At 35.3% G+C, this 24,264-nt stretch overlaps 1 protein-coding gene across 41 annotated transcripts in view; it reads left to right on the forward strand.

Annotated features, from left to right (window-relative positions):
- LOC139120453 (myoferlin-like) overlaps window positions 1-24,264 on the forward strand; it is a 137,903-nt gene that overhangs the window by 103,186 nt on the left and 10,453 nt on the right. For 11 of the 41 annotated variants that reach the window (XM_070684865.1, XM_070684872.1, XM_070684864.1 and 8 more), the window contains 15 exons: window positions 3,413-3,433; window positions 4,583-4,756; window positions 5,208-5,265; window positions 5,857-5,934; window positions 6,159-6,340; window positions 7,025-7,174; window positions 7,863-8,123; window positions 9,096-9,261; window positions 12,653-12,787; window positions 16,070-16,164; window positions 17,577-17,618; window positions 19,643-19,678; window positions 21,924-21,953; window positions 22,787-22,891; window positions 23,645-23,770. In XM_070684865.1, the coding sequence (XP_070540966.1) occupies window positions 3,413-3,433; window positions 4,583-4,756; window positions 5,208-5,265; window positions 5,857-5,934; window positions 6,159-6,340; window positions 7,025-7,174; window positions 7,863-8,123; window positions 9,096-9,261; window positions 12,653-12,787; window positions 16,070-16,164; window positions 17,577-17,618; window positions 19,643-19,678; window positions 21,924-21,953; window positions 22,787-22,891; window positions 23,645-23,770 (1,659 nt within the window). The remainder of the gene's footprint in view (window positions 1-3,412; window positions 3,434-4,582; window positions 4,757-5,207; window positions 5,266-5,856; window positions 5,935-6,158; window positions 6,341-7,024; window positions 7,175-7,862; window positions 8,124-9,095; window positions 9,262-12,652; window positions 12,788-16,069; window positions 16,165-17,576; window positions 17,619-19,642; window positions 19,679-21,923; window positions 21,954-22,786; window positions 22,892-23,644; window positions 23,771-24,264) is intronic. The other 30 variants (XM_070684876.1, XM_070684866.1, XM_070684875.1 and 27 more) reach the window with 27 other exon arrangements.

Consider the following 24,264-nt stretch of genomic DNA (forward strand, 5'->3'; position numbering starts at 1 on the left):
GATTATTTTATGAATCATACTGCGTTGAAAAATATTGTAAAAAACAGCTGCTGAGAGTTCAATTCTATTATTGCAATACAAGTGGTTTTATAAACATTTTGTCTAGTGCAAAACCTTCTATTGCCTGGTTAGGAATTCTATCCTTGATACTAACTTGAGTTCTCTGGGAGCAAGGTCGTCTTGTCAGAAGCCTCTCTATAGGGTTTGGTGGCTGGTTCCTACCCAAATTCCCAGGTCATTAACCAATCAACACCCTCCTACTTTATTCCCCGTGGTGAAAAGATTCCAGAGAAGAGGGAACGTGCAGACTCTACAAGCTCCACAAGCAGCAATATGAGTGGGCCGGCAAAGGCCTGGGCTGACATCAAAAGTGGCATCCAAGCCATTCGTCTTGGAATCTCATTCAAAGATCCCCTAGACAGGGCGTCGTTCCTCTTAGTATGTAAAAAAAACCATCAAGAAGCTGAATAAAGTGTTTTTCCCCTTACTGTTTTAATGGGCCTCTTTAGCGTAGTGAAATGCGGTTAGACTGTGCATTGTGTCGTACTTGCAGCTCGGTGAAAATAAATAAAACCAGTAAAGTTTCATGCTCTTTGCCTTGCCATGTATAACTTCTTCCATACCGTACAACTTGTTCAGTTCCCAATATTTCAAAACACACATGCACGCACCACACAAAACCATACATGCAGTGAACAAATAATTGCTCTAATCTGATTGGCTCTTTAACAGGTGCTGATGAGCGTAACATTTAGATGCCATTGTTGCTATCATCTGTTATCAGCATTATAACAGTAGTTGCTTGATGAGTGCTTATATTCTGATCATCATTTTTTCTCTCTTTCCTCTCATAAATTCTCTCCCTCATTCATTGTCATGGTGATCTATGTCTTCAGAATGTATGTAACTGCTGTAGTATATGCCTGTTGTGAATGTCTTGCACTTTACATGTATGTTGTTGTGTCATGTGATAAACTGTTCCCAGACCAATGATAATGCATGATGGATACTGACGATAGAAGGCCATCGAACGGTGTAATGTTAGATTTTTGCTGTTGCTATGTTCGGTCATACAGTGTTAATGAATCTGATAGCTGCAACTTTAATATCCAAATGATGCATGTCATGGTAATGTGTGTCAAATGATTTTGATTTCCAAATGTTGCATCGTGAATACCCAATGACCACTGATGTTGGTAAACAGCAATGTCACAAATGCCTCGTAAATGTTGCATGATTGTGAGTATAGAGTGCACCACGCGACACTTTTCGGGCATTAAAAAATTTGTGGCTTAATTGTTTGCCTTGGCCACAAAGTGGTTCTCACATTTACCAACACTCCCTCACCCCAAGCAAGTGTTCTATCCTGTGTAATATAATAATGCTGAAGATACTAATATATATAACAATATTTTTATATTGTATTCGTGTAAAGTATCGTATGCATGACTGTTTATTGCAACCTTTCCATCGCCAGTAATTCCCAATAGCAGAACAGTCAATCTTGAACCTGGCTGTACATTGTACATTTACTGTCAGGAAACCATTTGGCTTGAATAGCCATGCAACTTTGCAGTGAAAATGGCGGTGGAAGGGTTTTTAGCACCTGCATGTGTGAAATACGGGTTGTCAAGGTGATATTTATATATGACCAGTAAACGAATCATACCAGTGTACATCTCACTAAACCACCACGGACCTTCATGTCTGCAAAATAAAATACCAGTCAGCCTGGCCATGTTGGCATGGCAACTACAAGAAATTGAAAGAACTGAACGTGATTATACAGATACAAAATCAGAAGTTTGCCTAATTTTTGTATGAAATTTTCAATTACCCACTGCTCTCCATGAACTGGTACTGTAATTCCAGTAAACTTCCCCATCAGTAGTAAAAGTAGAGTTTAATATTAAAAATATCCAATCACGATACCATCAGTGAAATTTCCAACATTTCTGTTTTTGTGTATCAGTGTCTGTACTGTGCCCATTTATCAGTGTATCAAAACATGTTTGGATTTGACAATGACTCATGCAAACAAGTAACTAGGAACTACACAGTCTAGACCAATTAAAAAATTTTGGAAGCAGTGAAGAATGCTGTGTTCAAAATTTCAGTGAAGTTATGGGGTACAATCTAGTATCAATACTTCTACTAACTGCAGACCACCTATTTTACTGATTTTTTCAACAATATATCATAAATACATGGGTTGTATACAATTGTCTATGGTTAGGTTTGTAAGATGTACACTCAGCATGCCAGAAAACAAATTATACATTTTCAGCCGTAAAATATAACAATGAGTGAGTTGAATGTACATGTACTAGGTAATAAGATCATACCTTGTTATATTGTTTGCATGTAATAGCATTAATTTATTAATACCATCAATAAAACAGTATTATTAACCCTCTCAGGACTGCCTTGATGGTACTGTACATGGATAATCCCTGTACAATGTATGCAGAGGTTTAAGCCTGAATGGGTGATAATATATGTTATCATCATATATAACTAAGAATTCATGATATCTTTTCATACTTTGACACAAGTCTTGTCTTGTTGTCACCAAGTGATGTCTTGTATTCATGTCTTCATGCGTTAAAATTGAAACGATTCTCAGCATCTCATAATTGATAACTCTGACTTAAAAACAAACGGTACAAGAACTGTCTTTGAAACTCTAGACAATGTTTTGACACAGGAGACAAAGGGTGACTTGAAGTCTTTTGTTCAATCAGAGAAAATGTATCATTCAATCATTCTGAACTAACACAGTAAGAGAGACAGTTTTTAGTTTTCAAATGATGCTTGCATTTATACATTTAAGAGACAGATATATCAAAATACTGATACACTTATGAGATGCTAAAATATCAACTTAACCCTTTGAATGCAATAATTTTTTCCCACCAAAATTTTAGTGCAACATTTTACCAATTCTGTGAATTTTTTTTCTTGCATTTTTATGACAACTTTGGACCTAATGGAAATCACATTTCGTTGGCTGAAGCTTTTTATCAAAATTTTTGTGAAAATTTGAAAAAAATTGACTGGGGTAAATTTAATAAAAGCAACAAAAGTTTACTTTGCTGCTCAAAGGGTTAAAAATTATCTAAAAATACACAGTCACACATGCAAACACACACACACACACACCTACATATAACACACACACACACACACACACACACCTACATACTCTTTTAGTCATACTATCTTTCATCATGCAAATCAGCAATGTTTAGATTTAAAATATTTGCTATAATTAATAACATAACAACTGTTGCTAATTGTAGTAAATGCACTTGTTACGTACAAAACTAACATACTGACTCACCTATCGCCTTTTTCCTAATGCCTGCCACTAAAATCAACTCCACATCACTGACAACAACACCACGTACAGCAACAGGAGCAGGAGGAAGAGGTACAGACAGATAGTAATAGACGCATGTCTTTAATGCAGCCAATCCAGGGCTTGCTTAGCAGTGGAGGTGACCAGATCATGCAACCGCTGCGAGGTCTCTTTAACTCTAATAGCGCTAGCTCTCCATTCAGAAGGTTTTCACGGGATCAGACTTCTACTGAAACTGTCTCTGTAACTGAAATTGATGCTGAACCTGAGCCTGACCCTGACCTAGAGGTGACGGGGGACATTTTCACTTTCATGTGTCTTTGGTCTGGTCTTGCCTTGTACTCATTTGCCATTCTTTAAACCTGCCGTACAGACCCTATCACCGAAAAAATTTGCTTATCGCTGCTTATGCACATCAGAATCTCACAAAGTGTGCAAAAAAGGCTTGTTTCAACCAAACATCTTTTATGGTTTCAGTCATATCAACATAATTATTCTTTGGGTTATGTTGCACTTTTTTCATTCCACTTTCTGTGTAAATGATCTTCATTGCTATGAGGCAGTTCACAGGTGGGCTTATCAGATACAATTCTGTAGATGTCATCATATATAGTAATATGTCCCCTTGTTTGGTGTGTGAATTAGACTTAACCTCGTACTTGTCTGTTCCCCTGTTCCCTGATATTGTCACATGATGTAATGTTTTGTTTTGGTGCTTTGTGTCCCTGTGTAACTGTCGTGATCAAACCCAGCTGTATTCCAAATATATGTCTTAAGAAGTTCCTTAAAAATCCTGTATTTCTAATTTTTTTCAAACGATGATCACTCTGCATGGGTTCGATTTTTTAACATTTTTTCTTTTAATTTTTTTGAAAGTGAAATTGAATAATTGTAGAAATTTTCCAATGATTTGAATATGGAAATCTGGCAGCTTTCATGAAAAAGAAACTTTCAAAAATTTCAAAATATTCAAAACTTTCATAATTATTTCAACTGCATGTATGGTGTGAGGTTTTTCATTTTGTGTCGTGTGGGCAATTTCATTGCAGTAAATTATTGTAGCATAAGAAAATTGTGACAACAAATAGTTTTGCTTTATGCACAAGGTTGAAATTCATATTCAGTTGAAAGCTTAGACTGAATTTATGTACACCTGATCCATAAAATTTGTATTATGAAATCCAAAACTAATCTGAATCTAATGCCAACTTGATATGACAGGAGAAGAAACGGAAAGAGATGGCAGAGGGTTGGGAATTTGCTCCGCTCTTCACAATGAAGTTCCACACCAAGGAAAGACGTATGGATCTTGTGCGTCGTCGCAGATGGCATCGTAAGATGATTGCTGAGGGAGCCCACGCATCTGCCATATTCTCAACGGAAAAAAAGAAAGATGTAAGATTACTTGATACATGAAAGACACTAATTAACAGACAGGATGTAAACTCAAGAGTTCTCTTAGCAGTTGAAACCAGTGCAAGACACATTTCATGAACATCAAAAGTATACTGTGACACGATCCCATTTCTATTTAGTCATTTCACAAATTTCAAATAATGTAAGGGCTTCCCATTTCCTTAGCAAGTCAACAATGCAGAGTAGAATTACAAGTTTGTACATACACCTGCTATGATACTTTGATTTTTTGATTTAAAAAAAAAGACACAAAACTTTCTGTTCCTGAAATGACTTTTTTTTAAAATCAAGTTTTAGGTAAACTCTGAAGTTCTAGGATGGTTAATGTTATCTTGATTTCATGTTAAGTATAACAAATGCTAGATAATAATATCCCATTAAATGCAAAAAAATTGAAAAATTGAAAGTTTTTGATAATTTTCCATTGCAGCAAAGTGATGCAGAAGGTAGTGTGATGGCATCACCTAGAATATTCCTGACATTCAAAGGTAAGTCCAACCTTCACACCCCTACAGTGAAGTCATATAATGGAATGGTCCTATTGTAATGTCTTGTAATTAGATTATACCATTGCCTTCAAGGAAAGCTATATTTCGCAACTGTAATGTTACTTTTATCTCTGATCCCAATTTCAGCCTTCTGGCACTCAAAAAGATGTGTGAAAAGTTGCATTTCAGTGACTTGTTGAGAAATCACATGACGCATTGTCCAAATTCATCATCTATGCTTTTCTTTGACTTCTGGGTCTGCTCTATGGCCCATCATTTACACAAAGCTAAGGGGACTAACTGATCAATTGCACAAACATAGGAGGACTGAATGACCAAAGTTTAAAATTGCAAGACCAGGCTTTATTAAAGAAAACTCATTTTGTGTTCCTCTAGTCGAAGCTGATGATGGCTTTGCTCACATCTTGTCTCTTGAAATGAAAAATTGCAAGGTTGGAAATAACAAGAGACCATACATGTGGAGTGAACCTCTCTAAAACTTTTTCTTCTGGATACTTGACAGTTGGGTCTCCTGGGGGGCCTACTTTATCTCGATCACATTTATCATAATTCTCATCTATAACCTTACAGCTCCACATGTGTACCAACTCCGAGCATACATCTACCAAGGAAGGGGTCTGCTAGCCATGGACTCTGACAGTTTCTCAGGTTAGCTGTCATTCAGTTTTCAATATCACCAAATCATAATATGGATATTATATAGTATAAAGATTTTAGCAAGCCTCTACTTTATGAATGCTGAAAAAATGTGGTGAACATTAAAAGCAGAATTCATTAAATTATGTAAAAGGCCACAGTTCTAGAAGTGTAGATAGCATCTGAAGATAAAATCATTGAAAATTATCATACATTTTTATCAATATTTTAAATAGATCCATATGCATATTGCTGCTTGATGACAAGGAGTCAGAAAACTGAAATCAAAAAGAAGACACTGTGTCCAACCTGGGATCAGACTTTGATCATTGATGACTTGGAGATTTATGGAGAACCTCAGAGATTAGCTGATAATCCTCCAGATGTGGTTATTGAAGTCTTTGACTGGGATTCATTGGTAAGAAAGTCTGTCAAATATTTTGGCTCAGGTAACTTTTGTTGAGCCCTTTCACCACAGTCTCAGGTCTTGCCAATACCCATTGTTGTCTATGGTGATTGTTGACTTGTTTATGAGGAATCAGTGAACAGGTTACATTACAGATACTGGTATGTGTTTTAAAAAATGTTTGAATGTAGCCTCACATGCAGTACAATATTATTTTTCAAGTTTGTCTGATGATTGTCCCAGTTGCTTTATTCAAATGATCTCTCAATTTGTTCCTTTTATAGTTTTAAAACTTGGATAAAAATCATTTATATGCATAATACAGATGATGATAGAAGATGAGTCTTCCAAAGAGATGTCGCCTCAGTGACCAAGATAAACATTCCTACTTTCAGCCTGTCCAAATGTTATACCCATTTGTAACCCTTTTGGTTCCAAACTTGGAATGATCCTATTGTTTTATGTGGCTAAGTTGAACTTCACAATATGCAAATGAGAGTAACAACCTTCATCCCTCCAACATCACAGTGCCCAGCTTTTACCGTAGTACCATGTGTAGCTTCATAAAATCTGTTGATTCAGAAATGTTTGAGTAATTTTCATTTTGTATGATTTTCAACTAGTTGAAAACAAGGGTGTTATGAAGAAGTAATGACAAGAACCTTTATGTGATTTTTTTATTTTTCATGAAACCAGGGAAGTCCGGAATTCATGGGAAGAGTGATGGCAAAGCCTTTGGTCAAGTTGGAAGGCAATGATCCAAGAGTTCCTAGATTGATGTGGTACACACTGAGACGTGGTAATGAAGATGCTGGTGAAGTCCTTGCCTCTTTTGAACTTTTCCTGGTAGGTGCATGTAACGTCTCACCTGTTCAAAACTGATAACTTTGAGTGATTCATGGAAGGGTGTGTACTCTCAGTAGAGTTTAAGAGACTGCAACCTGCATCTATAGATCACAGGATCTCTCCTATCATGTATCGGTCACTGTGGACATTTTTTATGTTGTTTACCAAACGTAATAACGTGCAGTCAAGAGTGACCAGTTAATTGCAGACTACCTTGAAAACATGGGGAACATAGTCACTTCACTTCTGGTGTAAGATTTAGACAAATCCTTTGACATGTTGAGTTATTTCTTCTTTGTGATCGATAAAGGCTGCACACTTTCAATCAAAAAATGTTTTCAGACATAAAATAAAAAAAGGTATCACTCTATTTCAATTATAACTTTCAAATTTTTCATGTGATATTATCTCTTGCTTCAGAGACCAGTGTAAATTGTTACCGTAGTAGCAATCAGCTAAAACATCAAATGGATGGTGGCTGACAATAGTAGTTCCATCAAAAGCAATTCAAAATTAAATTTGAATTAAAAAAATGTTCGAAGTGAAAATTTAATGAAAGGAATTTTCTATGGTGCTAGTGTTGTGTTCAGTGAGTGATAAATAAATAGTCCGGTGTAACTTTTCCCAGTAGATCATTTAAATGAAAATGATTAACTTTGTTTTCCATATTATCACTTGTTTTTTCCAGAAGGAAGATGGAGACTTGCCATTCATGCCACCAATGGAAGGGAAATTATATCGTGTGCCGAGTGGCATCCGACCAGTGATGCAAAGAACAGCTGTTGAGGTGCTCTGCTGGGGTGTACGCAACATGAAAAAATTCCAGTTGGCCAGCGTCACATCACCTAGTATTGAATTTGAGTGTGGTGGAAATGTCCTGCAATCTGCCAAGATAAAGAACACTGTGAAAAATCCAAATTTCTCTGAGCCTCTACTATTCTTTGATGTGGTAAGATACTGTTGGGTATTTTTTTCTTTTTAATTGATCACTGAGAAGACTTTTCTCAGTATTGTGATGTTGAGAAAACTTAGCTCATTTTGAGCAAATTTTTGTATTTTCAGTAAGTTTGTTTGACCGAGAATGGATTTTAATGATGAAAGGAAAAAGCTAACTTTTCTGACTTGTCAACATTATGTTGACTCCAGCACTGCCATTCAATATTGGCCAGACATTGAAAATTCACAGGAAGCATGTACTTGAAATTGGTAAAATGGTTGGCTTTTCATAAGATCACAAAAACAACTACAATATCCTTTATAACAGAATGTAAGAAATCCAGTATGTTTGACTGATACCTTCACTACAGAAAAGGTACTTTGTGAGTAACAAACTTACAGGTAATATGTGCCTCAAAAGTGCAAGACTTAAAAATTGTGTTCAAAGTTTCCCCAGTCAAACGTTCAACCCTACTCTTACAAAATTTAGAATAAAAATCAAGGGTCAAAGTTTAGTACAAGAGAAACATATTACCTGACATTTACCAATATTTGAAATTCAAAATGGCCGCCATCCCTGTGTTAACTCTATGAGGAAAAATAAAATGTTTGATTTTCAGAAAATCAAGACTGTAAAATTTTTTCTTACTCCAAGAGCTTTAAAATGAGCCCCCAAAAGTGGTAGATCAGAAAAGAAATGTAACAGTTTGAAAGTCTGAATATCTAGATCTGTTCCTGAGACGCGTACTACCTACAGCTCTGGTAGTATACAGTGTATGCAGACAAAGATGGCAATGTTCAAGAAAAGTTTCAGATACAAACTGATTACATCATACCTTCCGTAGAGCACAGAGGCTCCTTAATGGTGGCATTTGCCGCAGTTTGTTGCTATTCCACGTTTCAAAATTGCATAATTGATACAATATTTATCCAACTTTTATACTTTGTTGACCAAGAAAAATAATTGTTTGTTTACTTCTTTCAGATGTTGCCAAAAGAAGAGCTCTACACGCCTCCACTGAATATTTTGGTCCGTGACCACCGTGCGTTCGGCCGAAAACCGATTGTTGGTATTTCCGTGTTGCGCACACTTCAGAAGTTCCGTTGTGAGCCCATGAAAGAACTCGATATGGAAGATCCCATGCCAGAGAGTGAGTACTTAGTTTCTGTGTGTCTTTTATTTATTTCAACCTTTCTCAGATTTTCGATAAAAAACAAAACAAACCAGTTACTTGAAGTTGCTTCTCTGGTACATTTTGTATTTGAGTAGAATTACAGACTTCGTGAGTAACAGTTCTTGTTCCCAGCCCATTAAGTTTATCAACTCAGATGCAGATCTTTGTTGTATTTAAGTATATGCATCAGAAATAATTTATAATTTTTGATAGTGTATAGAATACATGAGGATATTTTCCGGCGAAAACATTGCTTATCCATTTTAAATTTTAAGTTTGCGCATATTACAGTGTGTCCACATCTGCTTTGACATGTACATCCACAAACCAGCTTCCTTCACATCACTGCTATTTTTCTGACAAACAGTAAAATATGCATATTAGATAACTTCACCTGCTCAACCATTACATTTCACTACCATTAAATTTGCTCCACCTAGTTTCTTCTGCTTACCAAATAACAATTTGCTTTCATGTGTGCTTTCCTAATGGATTAAACCCTTTGAGTACAGCTGTAATTTTTCCAAGTATATTTTAGTGCAACATTTTACCAATTTTTATTATTTTTTTTGTAATTACTTTGATAATTTTGGATCAAGTGGACATGAATTTTTGTTGGCCTACAGGTTTCTATCAAAATTTTAGGAAAATCTAAAACAAAATTGTATGCATTATATTTTATAAAGGCAACAAAAATTAACTTTGGCACTCAAAGGGTTAAAGCATAATCATGAATTGAATTGTTTTTCACTGAAAGCACCCACAAGCCATTGCCTTTGATGTCTCACATTCTCTTTGGCTGTTTCTCTCTCTCTCTGTAATTGTCCTTGTAAAATAAATGATAATATGTGCTTCAGGAAAATGACTTTTTCCTTTTTTTCAGTATTTTTTCTTCATCAAATCTGATTTTACATCATTTCTTGTCATGTAAATTTGTTTAAACCATGCATTGTCATGTAAATATTGGCCTCATGGTGCTTTGTAGCAAACACTTGGTACCATATATGATTGGCTTGTAAATTTAGAAATACCCTTCTGTTGCATTACCATGTATGGCAATGAAGTCTGGTGTGACCATATATGGTAATAATTGATGCATCATGAATATCAAATGTGTACCAAAAGTTGTAATACGTTGGACTATTTACTCACACTCAACATTGCTGTATATTTTGACATCTTTAGATCTACAATAAATATACAATGTGAATGGCCACATATCGCAAAGCAAAGGGGTTTTGTTCACTTCAGCTATTTTATTCAAGAAGTGGAAAGTTTAATTCAAGCAGAGGTAGTGATTTCATCCCAGTGATTATGATAATCAAATCCAAATCACTGACGCAGAGTGGAGTTGTGTGACCAAACACAGGCAACTAGGTGGTACGCCAAATTTAGGAAATATCAGTGGTTTGTAAACTTCGATACACCATCTAAAACAATGACTTGTAACCAATTTTCACTACTCACACACTTTGTCAACTGATAACCAGAGATTACTATTGATACCAGTAACATACCACTGGGTTTGTGATCTGCAAATTGTTTAATTAGGCTAAGAATAACCGACTTACTTGGAGTGTATGTGTAAATAAGCTAAAGATAGATCAAAATGGTGTGCTGGTATCATTGTCAAATGGGTGTGTTGTAACAGTATGGAATTGTACAAAGTCCAGAATAGTACACAGTTGTACAGCAGAATTGATCATATGTATTGGTGACCATTAGTGAAATACAAAACTAATCAACATGAATTCAGTGTATGTACATTGTCAGTTATGAAGTTACTGTTGACACTGTTGCACCATCGTCATGCAGAAATGTGTAAATTATTACTTTAAATTGAAGTAAGGATGTTTCCACTTAATACATTGGGAAGTGATAGCTCTTGACGTATTTTAGAAGTGAGCTAAATTACTCAACTAATATGGTATAAGAACTTCACAGGGACACAAAACAACTTATGCTGTACATCAAATATTCTATTTTTGGTTGCTGTTCAAAACTTACATTTCCTATAACACCAAACATGTTTAGGTGGAACGGCAGCTGGCCCCTTACAGCTAGTAACTTTGTAATGCATGTGTCGTGTGTCTACACATACACTAACATACACAATACAACAGATTTACTATCTTCAGCGTTTTCTTCAACGATCTCTGAAGCTTTCTCATTTCTAATATAAACTGTCTGTCTTGGGTTTGATTTCATGTCAACAAACATGACTATCAGAATGTTTATATACATAACAGTACATGCATACAGATGATATGCCATATTTGGCACTATGCATGGCCATTTTTGTATGACTCATCAACTTTAATGCCATATATGAGGATTTGCAGAGATTACCATATTTGGTAATGTCCATATATGGAAAAATGGCTCAACGGTACCATATATTTGGCATATGCAGAGTTAGCTCATTAAGCTATGTCTATATATGGATGTCATAACAGAAATGGTATTACAGACAGACAAGACAGTTCACAATACCCATATTGCATGAACAGTTTGGCTACGATAACAACCACGACCTCTAATCTTCCCTACAAAATATCTCAAATTTCACACAGTACAGTATACTACTATCTTTTGATTTGCATTTGACAGTATAAATACCCATTAACAGCTTTTTCAAAACTTTCTCCTTTTTGACACGTACACAACATCTATATAACCAACATCTTTCAATACAGTTTCACTGGCCACTGAATAACTGTAAGAAGTTTGAAAGTGTTTTGTTAATTTTGATTTTTTTTAAATGAACAAAGCGTGGGATTATTTTTGTCCTTTTAATGGAATTATTGTGACAATGAGAGGATCTGTTGTCATCCTTGAAGACAAGTCAAAATAAGTCTGTTGTTAGCAAAGTTTTTTTTGGTCTAAGTCAAGGACCCCTTTTCCCATTTTATAACCTCAGTAATATGTGTTTCATATCCCCATATGTAAACTCTGTGTAGTATTGATCTGTTAATATTAAAATGACACCTAATTCCAGTAATCTAATCCAACATTAATGAGATAACAGTTCTTTCTTGAATAAGTCACCTAGTTTCATATTATAATTTCTTGTGAAAGATCATTTCATAAAGGACCTGGTTATTCCCTTTGTGTGGAGTACAGTCATTAATAGTGACAAGAATTCTGAATAAAAAATGTCAATACCCTGTAACCTGGGATATTTTTATTTTTTCAACCTTTTTTCCAAACTGTCAATCAATTCACTGTGGATTGATGACTATTTTGTGGATCTGTCTTTGATGGTAATGGTGACGGTGTTTTCTTCCCTACCCTCCCCTTTCTTTGATTTCCCTCCTCCGTCTGTCTGTCACTTTGCGGTGTCGTCTTAAAAACGAAATGTGTTCAGCCGAGGAAGGACAAGCCGACGGTGAAGATGGCACAGACAAGCTGCAGTCTGCCCTGGACGAATCGGTTCAGCTTATGGTCGCCAGTGGAGGTCAGTGGAAATCGTTAGCAGCCGGGACTGGCAGGATGGGTACTGGTATTATACGATGGTCTTCAAACGTGGACTTTGAACTTTGATCTTTGCACCTTTTTTGTTCTAACACTGCGTCTTTCTGTGTGCTATTTTTTTAACTTCAATAATAACAGTTCACAATACTAACACTCTAACAAACCCGTGTCCACAATTTGACGATCAACTCAGACCACAAGATCATTGCACCTGCATCAACCATTTCACCAGCAAATCCAGTGAAATCCGTCGTCTTCTGTGGTAGAGTTGATGGTGCATTATGGGAAATGAGGTGCACTTAAGGGGTCTCAGGGAGCATGTGCGGAAAGTGGCTGTATCCATGGTGATAACACTAACCGCGTACCATTTAAATATCGCCATATTGAGATGAAATGTAGTTGTCTGTTGTGATACCATCTCCCTGTCCACAATGCAAATATGCAAAAAAAACTGATAAAACATGCCAATAGTTTGCTGTATAAAAAATTCCTCAAGAATATGGCAAATAATGGCAACTACTCTCTAAGAGTCTCTTTATACCTTAGCTGTAGTTTGAAACATCTGTTTTTAAAATGTGTGTATGGACTTGTCTATAGGACGTTTGACTTATATTGAGGATTAAACTTAGAATACAAACCGTAGACAGTAGAGAAACTCAACTACAAACTGATTATTTTTCCATGCTGTACTGTATATTTTTTCATTTATAAATGACAACCAAGTGGACATTTGTAATCTATATTTCAAAAAAATTGACACCTGACTAGTTTCTCCAAGAATTGTAAAGATATCCTGTATCAATGTACAGCCAGTGTGCAGTTATTGCATACTGTCGTACCGGTACTGTGATTCAAGATGGCCGACCCAAAGCCATGTACATTGAAGTAACAGAGCAAACAGTATCTGTTTTTTCAAACAGCAAGCCACAGAAGTAAATCTTGAGTTTGTACATGATAGAAAAATGGTACAGTCCCAAGTATTTGTGCATTTCTTTTGTGTAATCCTAGGGTAGGTTTTGTAGTCCATGTTATGAACAAAAATCACAATCTTTAAGAGATTCTCCCATGCTTCCATGTCGTGTAAGTTAAAATAGAAATAATGCTGGCAGTGGTTCTCAGAAAGATCTGTGAATGATTTCTGTACAGTTTTAGGGAGAAATATTTTGTCGTCAGTTTCTCTCTGGTATATATACAAAATATTTTGCCCCTGTCTCCTGTTTCTGGATACCGTCACTACTTATTAAGTTAACTCATTGTTATGATATCTTGGTATGATTACTTGTGTATCTGCTATGAATGATTAACTCAAATTTAGAGAATTCTGAAATGTAAAGCATGGATGTAAATTGTTTTCATATTTGTGTCGCATTACTTGGCCGCATATGTTTTATGTGAACATGGCGCTACATAAGCAACTCCAACGTAAACACTGACTCTAATGTGCCTATGCGCAATACTTGTAATATTACAAACCACATTCGTCAGGGTCATTCATTAATGAAATTCTATCATTACAAAGGTGAATTTCCTTAATTCAGTGAAAGTTCTATGTCAAAATTGAACTTGAAACACCTTTCACAAAGCACAGCAATGCACCCTTAACCAGCACCATTTGCAATCGGTACTTGTAGGTCTCAAATACGTTGTCAGAAGAACCAGTCTCATGTATCACAATGAAATGTCTAATGTCAAGGAATATACATGGCATTGTGTCTTCACCCACCATAACACGTGATCGTCATTATGCTGATGTATTCCTACACTTGGAGACATTGCATTCCACTAACTAAAAATAGATTAAGGACATACTGTTCACTTAATGATTTCTGTCAAAAATCTCTATCAGGGTCAGAATGATTTTGCAGAAGTATAGATGAAAATACCTCTGCAAACAACGTTTAACAGTTGACATCAAACTATATATAATCATGCAGATCTACCAAGTACCCTTCCATGACATAAATGGAGTGAAGTGTCATACTGAAAATTACTCCAGAAAGTTCACCCTTTGTCATAAACACATTGAGAAGTAGCTCTGTAAATACCCTAGTGAAGTGTCACACCATGATTTGCCTGTAACACATCCCATACAACAACTGCCATGGTTGCAGTATGTGCTTGGTACTAATTCTCAGTAACTTCTCAATCAAATTCAAAACCACTGGGTACAGTACCTGGCAAAGATATCATCATATATATATATATATATATATATATATATATATATATATATATATATATATATATATATATATATATATATATATATATATATATATATATATATATATATATATATATATATATATATATATATATATATATATATATATATATATATATATATATATATATTTGTAGATTTTTTTATTTGGCATCAGTGAAATATCTCTATACAGACATCTGTTTATTTTCCACTGATGGTACAGCTCCTTAATTTGAAACTTGAGGTTTTTTATTGAACAACTTAAGGGTACTTCTTGTCTTCCTAGTTATCCGTGGAATTTAATAATGGTTCAAATAATACGTCCTTGTTGGTAATAGAAAATTAATAGCTTTTTATAAGAAAAAGTTAATGGTTCTCAATAATTTCTTGAGCTACAAAATCTAAAGTGTATTCGTGGTAATTGTACTTCTTGTCTTTATGACTGGGAACACATCTGACTGGACACACACATCCAACAAAGTAGACGTGAACGCTTAGCATGGCCAGGCAATGCTTGTCAAGTGTTGAGTCTCTAACAACAACTAACACCTTTAATTTGGTTTCTCATCATTAATTTACTCTCACATTCAAAGCTGTCCGTTTGAATTCCCGGTGCCCGAATTCCTAGAGAGGAGCAGATTTTGGTCATTTTAACCAACTTCATGAGTTCATGATTAAATAGAATACAGTTACTATAAGTGTTCTTCAACCAATATAATTTTCCACATCGTGTGAAAACTCCATTTTCCTGTATTCATGTGCATTGTGTTTCCATACGTAGTAATAGTGAAGCTTTTGCCAGCAATGTAGCATATTTTATAGAAAGATCTAGTTTTGCAAAAAAAGTGTGATATCTTTGAGTCAGCAGTATATTCTTAATCTCCTATTGCATGATACATCACTATTTCTCAAAAGCATGCTGCATCATATCAAGTATGCCACATGGGTACACTAGTGGCCCAGTGTTTATATCAACGCTGAAAACCAGAAAAGTTGTTGTCCACTGACTTTTATAAAAGACCATGTGTTTTTGGAATAAACAACTTCTTTTCTTTCTATCCATCTTTTTCTCTTCTCCCTCGTCCATTCCTGGATTTGCTGTAGGCGCAGATGGATCTGTTACCGGCAGCGGTGACCACATAATGGATATGCCGGAGGAAAAAGAGAAAGGAAAATTGAAAGGACTTAAGAAGAAAATGGTAAGTTGAAATGCAACATTGCAAATAACCAGAAATATTCAAGTACAAAAAACAAGTTTACAGGGTTTTAGGAATAACACTCGCTGACTTTTCAGACAGAAAGCCACAAAGATAGCTGCGACATCGTCAGATAGAATGATGCTTAGCAGATGAGGATTGTTCAAAATGACAGGGTCAAAATATATAATGGTGTCACCTGATATAATGATGTCACCTGATTTAAAGGTGTCACCTGATACAATGATGTCACCTGTTTTAATGGTGTCACCTGATATAATGGTATCACCTGATTTAATGGTGTCTCCTGATTTAGTGATGTCACCTGATTTAAGGGTCTCACCTGATGTAATGGTGTCACCTGATTGGATCACCAGTCAGTGAATTGCCAAAAAACTTACCAGTAAAGACACACATCTCGTATAAGGTTTCTTGTACAGTGAAGACACATATTTGAACGTCCAGCCCATCCATTTACATTCAATATAGAATTTTTGACCCCGGTCCTTGGGTACACAAAGTTTCCCATATAGTATCCATAATATATAGCTTTCAATGTAATTTTGTTGCAGCTAGGCTCTAACTAACCCCCTCCCCACCCCTCCCCAAAATAATTTACAAAGAGCATATTTTCATAATGATTTAAAATAGCCAATATTTACCAATGACGTGCATGATTACATCAAGTCTTTTCCTATTTCTGTGTGTCCATAACCTTGGATGATGGCAAATTTGTGTCTTTAGGAAAGAGACTATCGTTCAGTCTTGTCACATTTTGCTATTAATGTCCTTACTTCTTCTGTATGAAGAGTTCAAGGTAATTATTACTCTTCCCACTTTTATCTATATTTATATTTAATAGTTGGTCCTTTGAGCAAAGTTTTACCAAGCTTGTTAGCATCATCATTGTCAAATTTTGTAGAAGTCTGTTGCAAATGACTCAATTGTACGTGTGAAATTCTCAGAAGTATTAACTGGAAGATGATTTTGATTCAGTTGCGGAAAGTAATTTTTTTCATTTATTAAAAAGATTGCAGTGCAACTGCAGTCACGCTTTGTGTACAAAAAGTCAAACAAGGTGTGTTTTAGTTTGGTGATATCCCCGTAAGATTCACACGATGGCCATGTAAGAAGTGATATATCGTCTGAACCGCCAGTTGTCTCACAATCCTGTGATAGTGTTTCTTATACACTGGGGTTTACCATTGTATTCATATTATGGGGAGAATTTTTGAGTTGAAAATGTCATGTGCACCATATTCATTCTCGGTGTCAGCATGCTTTAATGTGTAAATAACCAAGTTCAATAACATGATGTAACTAACACAGTTGCTTGTAGAGTGCTTTTAAGATTAACAGATAAACACTAACCCCTTTTATTTTCTTTTAATTTTTAAATGCTAAAATGTAACTAGGGTAAAATTGGATTTGGTAAAAAACGTTTGAAAAATTTCAAGGTTTGTATATACGTGACAGTGTGTTTGCCCAAACATAGGTACATTTGTACGTGTATGTGGTGTGTGTGATGAATTTGTGTGTGGATGAGTGAGTGTGTACATATATGGCTGTCTGTCCGGCAACTATGTCAATGCAATTGCTGAATTGTCCAGCAGATCTTCTGTATCTGGCTCCTGTGTTAATGTAATGCAAGCTTTTTTGCTAAAGATAATTCACACAAATTATTTTGCTTGTTTTATTTCACTATATTTCACATTAATAAACTGTAATTTCTTTATTATCTTTACCTTTTTTGTAATCTGACCGGGATTCTGAAATAAAAAATAATTCAACTCTATAATGAATATTTTTATGACACTGGGATTTATTTTAGAATAATGTGTATTGCTCTTTGTAAGGTTTATGGTAAACATGTACTTCCGAAAGACATTTCAACGTTCTCTGTGAAAAGTATTTGCGGATTGGCATATCAGGGGCTCTTAATTAGCATGAAAAATATTTGGACCAATCAGGGAGTCTCTTCTATATCTTCCTAAAATCAGATTCACTACAAGGGTGTTGAATGTAGAGGACTTTTCAAGAAAAGTATACCGTCTTGCATGACATATAGATATATATTACCAACACATATTTTTGCCAAGCACTATGTATTTTTACAAACCCTTTTGAACAGAGGAGGAAAAGAATTGTTTCTAGTTGACACCTTCTAGTTTATTTATTCCAGTAGTGTGGTCTCTTTCAAGTGTGGCGCCCTCACTGGCCGATTAGATTAATCCATGAATCCAGAATCAAATAGCATATATCGTAAGATGGAACAAGTTAATAGTTTAGGTCTATTTTCAAATGAGTGGTGAATCATCCAGTGCTGAAGTATTCTGTTTGTGAAGCGTACAATGTGCAGCAAAGTGGCCATTGTAGTCTTCACTTTTCTTGATACATGTGTAATATAAGATATGTGATCCTTGATCGGCTATGATGTTGTAGTGTGAATATCAGATCTTTCATAGTCGGTCAGGAAGTATAACCACAGAAAGAAGTTGGTAGAACATGTGCTATGTGAATTGTGATTGGTAGATTCATGTGCTATGTGAATTGTGATTGGTAGATTCATGGACTAGTCTTACCTAATCCCTACCCTGATAATGGCCCAGTCTTACCTTGTACCTACCCTGATACAGAGAACTTCATGTGCGCACCTTCTTCAACATTAGGTTGAATTCAAATCACACAGAATCAAAGTCAAGCATTGCTCTACCAAGCTGCATTTGAGTATAATATCTGAGGAGCAAACATCCATGTTTTACCGCTTCACTTACAAGTTACCGTAATATCACAGCGTAAGCAGATATTTTCAACACAGAATAATATCACATAAAAAGTACGTTTTTTATTTGTGTGTGAAATACTGTCACCAAATTTCAAATGTTTAAATGTGCTGTAAAACTAAAAGGTCTGAAAGGAATCGCTCCGTTGAACTTTGGTCCTTTGCTGAGAACTTGTAAAACACTTCACAAGACAGACCAAAGAAATGTTCAACACGCTTCAGTGGTATGGCTGACAGTAAACTGCCTATTTCAGATATTAGCTTATTTTATCTTTCAAACATCACTGGAAGCCCAACATATTATAACAGCTGCAAACTGAAGTAACCATAAGTAGTCTGTGTACCGCTTACTGGAATCTATAACTTAGAAACCAAAAAACATATCCTTCTCAGACTGACATCATTATTAAACAGCTTCACCGTGCAATCCCATGCTACATGCCTCCGAGGCATATTTTTCCATAAGTTTCTATGTTTCTTCATGTTACGTGAAGTGAATTTTTTAGAACAAATGGAAAAATATTGTGGTGCACTTTTCCTCATCGTATCTTCCGCAGTTTTAAACAATGATCAGAATGAAAGACAAGTATACGTTTTTTCCATGATTTTGCATAATGTTTTCTCAGTTTCCCTTTTCCGTCCCTTTCCTGAGCCTTTCCCGTTACCTAATAATGCCTCGTTGTGTCTTCCCTTCAATAGCTCTCTGTAGCCAAATCCAAAGATAAACATGAGCAGGTAATCGCTAGTATCTCCCAAGCAGGATCTATTTTTTGCTTTTCCAACTTTTACCTTCCTTTTTTAAGAGTCATTCCATAATCTGCTGCATATCTAATGCCTGTCCCATTTCATTGCTTTTGTTCTTACGTTTGTAACTGCAAGACTTCAATTTAATACTTTCTTGAGAATGAATTGATTTCTTTGAATTTTTAATTTAAGACTTTTTTACAGAATTTATTTTTCAATTTGTAATGTTTCTTGTATTGACATTCTTTTGATGTACATCCACTGCAGATTGCAATGAATGATACTGTGGTCAGCATTGGTGGGAATTCAAAATAAATCAATAATTAATGTACTAGTTTTAGATCATTTTGATATTAATGAAGTTGATTCTACTGGTTGTGTCTTTTCTCAGAAATGCAAATTTGTCCGTTGTCAAATATTTTGTGCAATTTTATACCAAGGTGGTAACAGCAGATTTTTCAATGAATTTCAACAGAACAAGTGCTGCTGTAGAAATTCAAATGAAGCACAGCATTCCCTTATTATCAGATCTGACTTATACACCTAGTTAAAATGACAATTTTACACTGATGTTGTGAGCAGTTTAACATCAAGAGAGAGCTATGACAAATATTTGTCTCACTTTAGTTTTTGAAAAGTTTAGAAGCACAATGTACTCATGGTACAAGTATTCTCAACTTGCCTCCCTCTGACCACAGTTCATTCGCTGTCTGGTGGTACCCAATGAAACTATGATTTGATCAGCTCGGTCAACAATAAACTAAAGCATCTTTTTTTGTCTGTTTAAGTTTTATCTACTTCTGTTTAGCTTAATCGTCGCAATGCCTGCCTCTGCTTGCATGATTTTCATAAGAAAGCTTCTTAGTTTGCAACTAACCTAATGCATTTTAATTTTGGTGTTTATGCGGTTTTAAAGTTTTGGTGTTGATGCTTTTTAATTTTGGTGTTGATGCTGTTTTAAGTTACGTGTTGCATGCTGCTACATGCCTATACCAATATTTTTGTTTTCTTACGGCTTATCATGTTGCTCTGTACACTTGTTGTGTTCAAGCATGAATTTTTGATTTATATTTTACGCTGTTTGTTTCAGTATTTATGATAATTATTTTTGATGAATATTTTTGTAATATTCAATCTTCATTAACCAGGATTATTCTAAAAGAATGTCCTAATACCCATTGGATTTATACTTTGTGTTTATTTCTAGTCTATCGGAAGAGTCTTTATTTTCATGCTGACTTTGTTTTCAATCTTTGCACTCTCATTTTCATTTACACCACCGCACAACTGTGCTTGTTTACAACGTTGAAATAATGAAAATAAGCATAGTAAACTCCAGGTGGAAGTAAATTCATCTGAAGTAAAGATTTTCTCCTGTATTTGTGTGTCAACATATAATCATGGGTTATTCATAGCTTGACTGACATTGGTATAGGAGTTTTCAATCTTCGATACCTTTTTATCTCAGTACTTGCTAGATTTTATCACTTTTTACTACCCCGGCTTTCATTTCATAACACACGTTTCATGTTCAGTGTACCACCCAGAATCATTTTTGTTCAACCAAAAACATCACAGCCTGCAGTTTTAAAAGGTTCAGTATATAGTGAATGAAGCGCGCACATGTTGTTAAAATGTTTCACTCCATCGCAGATAATGATATGTGTGCCTCAAAGAGCTGGCCACATGTGATTGTGTACTATAATCAGTGATGGTAAACAGTAGCATAGTCAAATATCTCACCACCCACAGTGAGAAATATTCTTCCAAGACTGTATGTACATGCCACATATTACAAAGGGATAGTAGCTATAACTTTTTGATGATTTTTTTTTCACTACTATTTTAATGGCAACTTGAATATCTTGTTCTACTCCACATAGCATGGTCAGATGAACAGTCTTCAGCTCAGCATGTGAATGTGTACCCTGTATTGTTATTGTTAACATGTGAATTCCTGTCCAGCCTGGAGTTCATATGTAAAACGATAACAGAGTATTTTACATGTATAGATGCTGCATTGACAAACTAAATAGTGGGAGGTTTCAGTATGCTGTGAGGAGTAGAACAAGAATTTGCCATTGACATATAAAATATAACGCATCAAAAGTGATAGCTATTCTCCCTTTAAAGTGTGTTGTAACTAAATTCTAAATGATAAGCTGTGATGTATTTTTGGAAGTCAGAATGATTTTGGGTGGTCAGCTGTCTCATCTATCCTTCCTCTTTCCTTCAGGCATCTTTCTCTAGGAGGTGTTTTAAAGGGGTTTGTTGATTTTTCATTTCTTTTCTCCACTCACATCTTGTACTGCACAACGGCCTCTTTGAAATATTGCAGACAAATTAAATGCTGGTAGCAAATTTTAAAAAGAAGGAACTCTGCTACATTGGACTCACATGAGTGAAATGAATGTGGAAGATTAGATTTTGAATGAATATTGAATTTTACAAAGTTCTGGTAAACTGTAGAGAAGGCCATTTCAATAATTTTAGAAATAGTATGTTTTCAAAGATTTCCCTGACAGAAAGCGTCTTGCGTGAATAAAAAATTATCGAAGTGGCAAACCATCCATCCTATTGAAAACTACATCCAGGCCTCTTTACTGCTGTGATAATTTTACTACTGTAAGGCATGTACACTGATAATTCTTAGCTGTCTGTTATTGTAAAATCCACTTAAATTACACTTGGAAGGACTGTTCAGCAGTATACACAAAGATGATACGGCTCAAAGGCAGAAATTTTTCAAAGCGCCCTCTTGAGTCAGCAAAATTTGTGTACTTTGTTTTTTGAAAACAAAATTCTGGCCAATCAGAAACCGGAAAGCCTGTTTCCATCATAAGTTTTTCCAATGCTGATTTTAGCAAATAAAAATATGCAAATATACTTAATTCAAGTAGCTCTCTGAAAGAAGGGGCTTTTTGTGCAGGTTTCACTTCTAACTCAATCTTTTCTGATACATTACAAGGTTGGTATTATTATCATCATTGATCTTATTACATACCTCTCTTTGTCCATAGAGTATTGTCTTCAGAATGTGTATTCTTTAATGCCTGAGTTGCTCAGTGATTTTTTAAATATTTTTTTATCACTGTTCAGGAGATTCTCCAGGATGAAATTGATTGGTGGTCCAAGTATTACGCTTCCACTGGTGAAACTGATAAATCTGGGGATTACCTCGACAAGGGATATGACAAAGTGGAGGTTAGTGTCTTGGCTATCATTTGTGTTATGAGCACACTGCTGTATTTTCAGTCTCTTTCCCCCAAGTGGTGTTCCTTTCTCAGCAAAGGGTGTGCATCATGTGTTGAGAGACTATCGAAAATGATTTGTTTCTAAAACTTTGACTCTAGCTTCATTCTTTCGTCTTGATTTGCCTGTACACAGGTCCACTCTCAACATTGAAAATGGTGGGGTTCGGCCAAATTGTGGTTATTTATAAGTAATTGAAGTGCAAATGGATTCAAAATTGATTGTAGTAATTTGACTCAACTCCACAATAACTTTTAGAAATTGAGTGAAAAATTTATACAATAGACCAGGGAGTAAACATGTAAAATGAGAAAATAATTTCATGAGTACATTACTCAAACAGCCTTTAAGTCAATTGCTGCTGTGATACATAAAAACTCATCCACAGTCATCGGAACACTGTCAATGTCAATCACAATAACACTCATATGAACTAGAATTCATGTCTAGATGTTGTCTATATGAATTTCTTTGCTACATGATTTCAGTGAACTTCTGAAAAGATTTGCAAAATCTTTAAAAAAAACTGTAGAGTACCTTTTACTCAACTAACCAAAACTTGGTCATCTCAAACCACTTGTAATCTTCCAGGCACACATTATAAAATGTAGTGTTTGAATTCACTTTTCCTTCATAGGACAAGTTTTGGATCATTTTTTCTAAGCTGGCTGTTAACACTACACACACTGTGTACTTTTTCCTCAGATATATGAACAGGCACTTGAGGAGTATGAACAGAATGACCATTTCAAGGATTTCTGCGATACCTTTGAACTGAAACGTGGCAAAAGTAAGGATGACGAGGAGTCTGACATCGTAGGAGAATTCAAGGTACTTAACCTCAGTCATTAGCAGAGCCAGTCCCCTCTCTAAACCAAGTACATGTCAATTGACTTTAACACTCGGAGAATCTTAGTGCAAGCCTCTGTGTGAGAATTCTGCCATTGTTAAGATTTTTTATCAACTGATTTTTGTCCCATGGACAGATAATAATCAGATATAATAACAATTAATATTGTTACAATAACAGGTTTCATTATTACTATTGCAGTAAAAAAGTACTTATAATGCTTTTATAAGTTAAATCAGGCCTCATGCGTTAAATATGAGAGTGATAATTTAAAATAAATAATTATTTGTTTCTGTAGAAAAGTGATCACTAGTTATCCCTTGAGATTTAGTTTAATAGGATTTAGTGAAATATTACAGACTGATTAGCTCTATAAAATATTAAATTGTGAAGAAAGCAATCAATAACTTGCAATGGGACATGATGAAGCAACTTGTTAGGTAAGCATGGTAAGTACTTGTAGATGGTACAAATG

This window comes from Ptychodera flava, chromosome 20 (assembly GCF_041260155.1).
Source record: "Ptychodera flava strain L36383 chromosome 20, AS_Pfla_20210202, whole genome shotgun sequence".
NCBI classification, from domain to species: domain Eukaryota; kingdom Metazoa; phylum Hemichordata; class Enteropneusta; family Ptychoderidae; genus Ptychodera; species Ptychodera flava.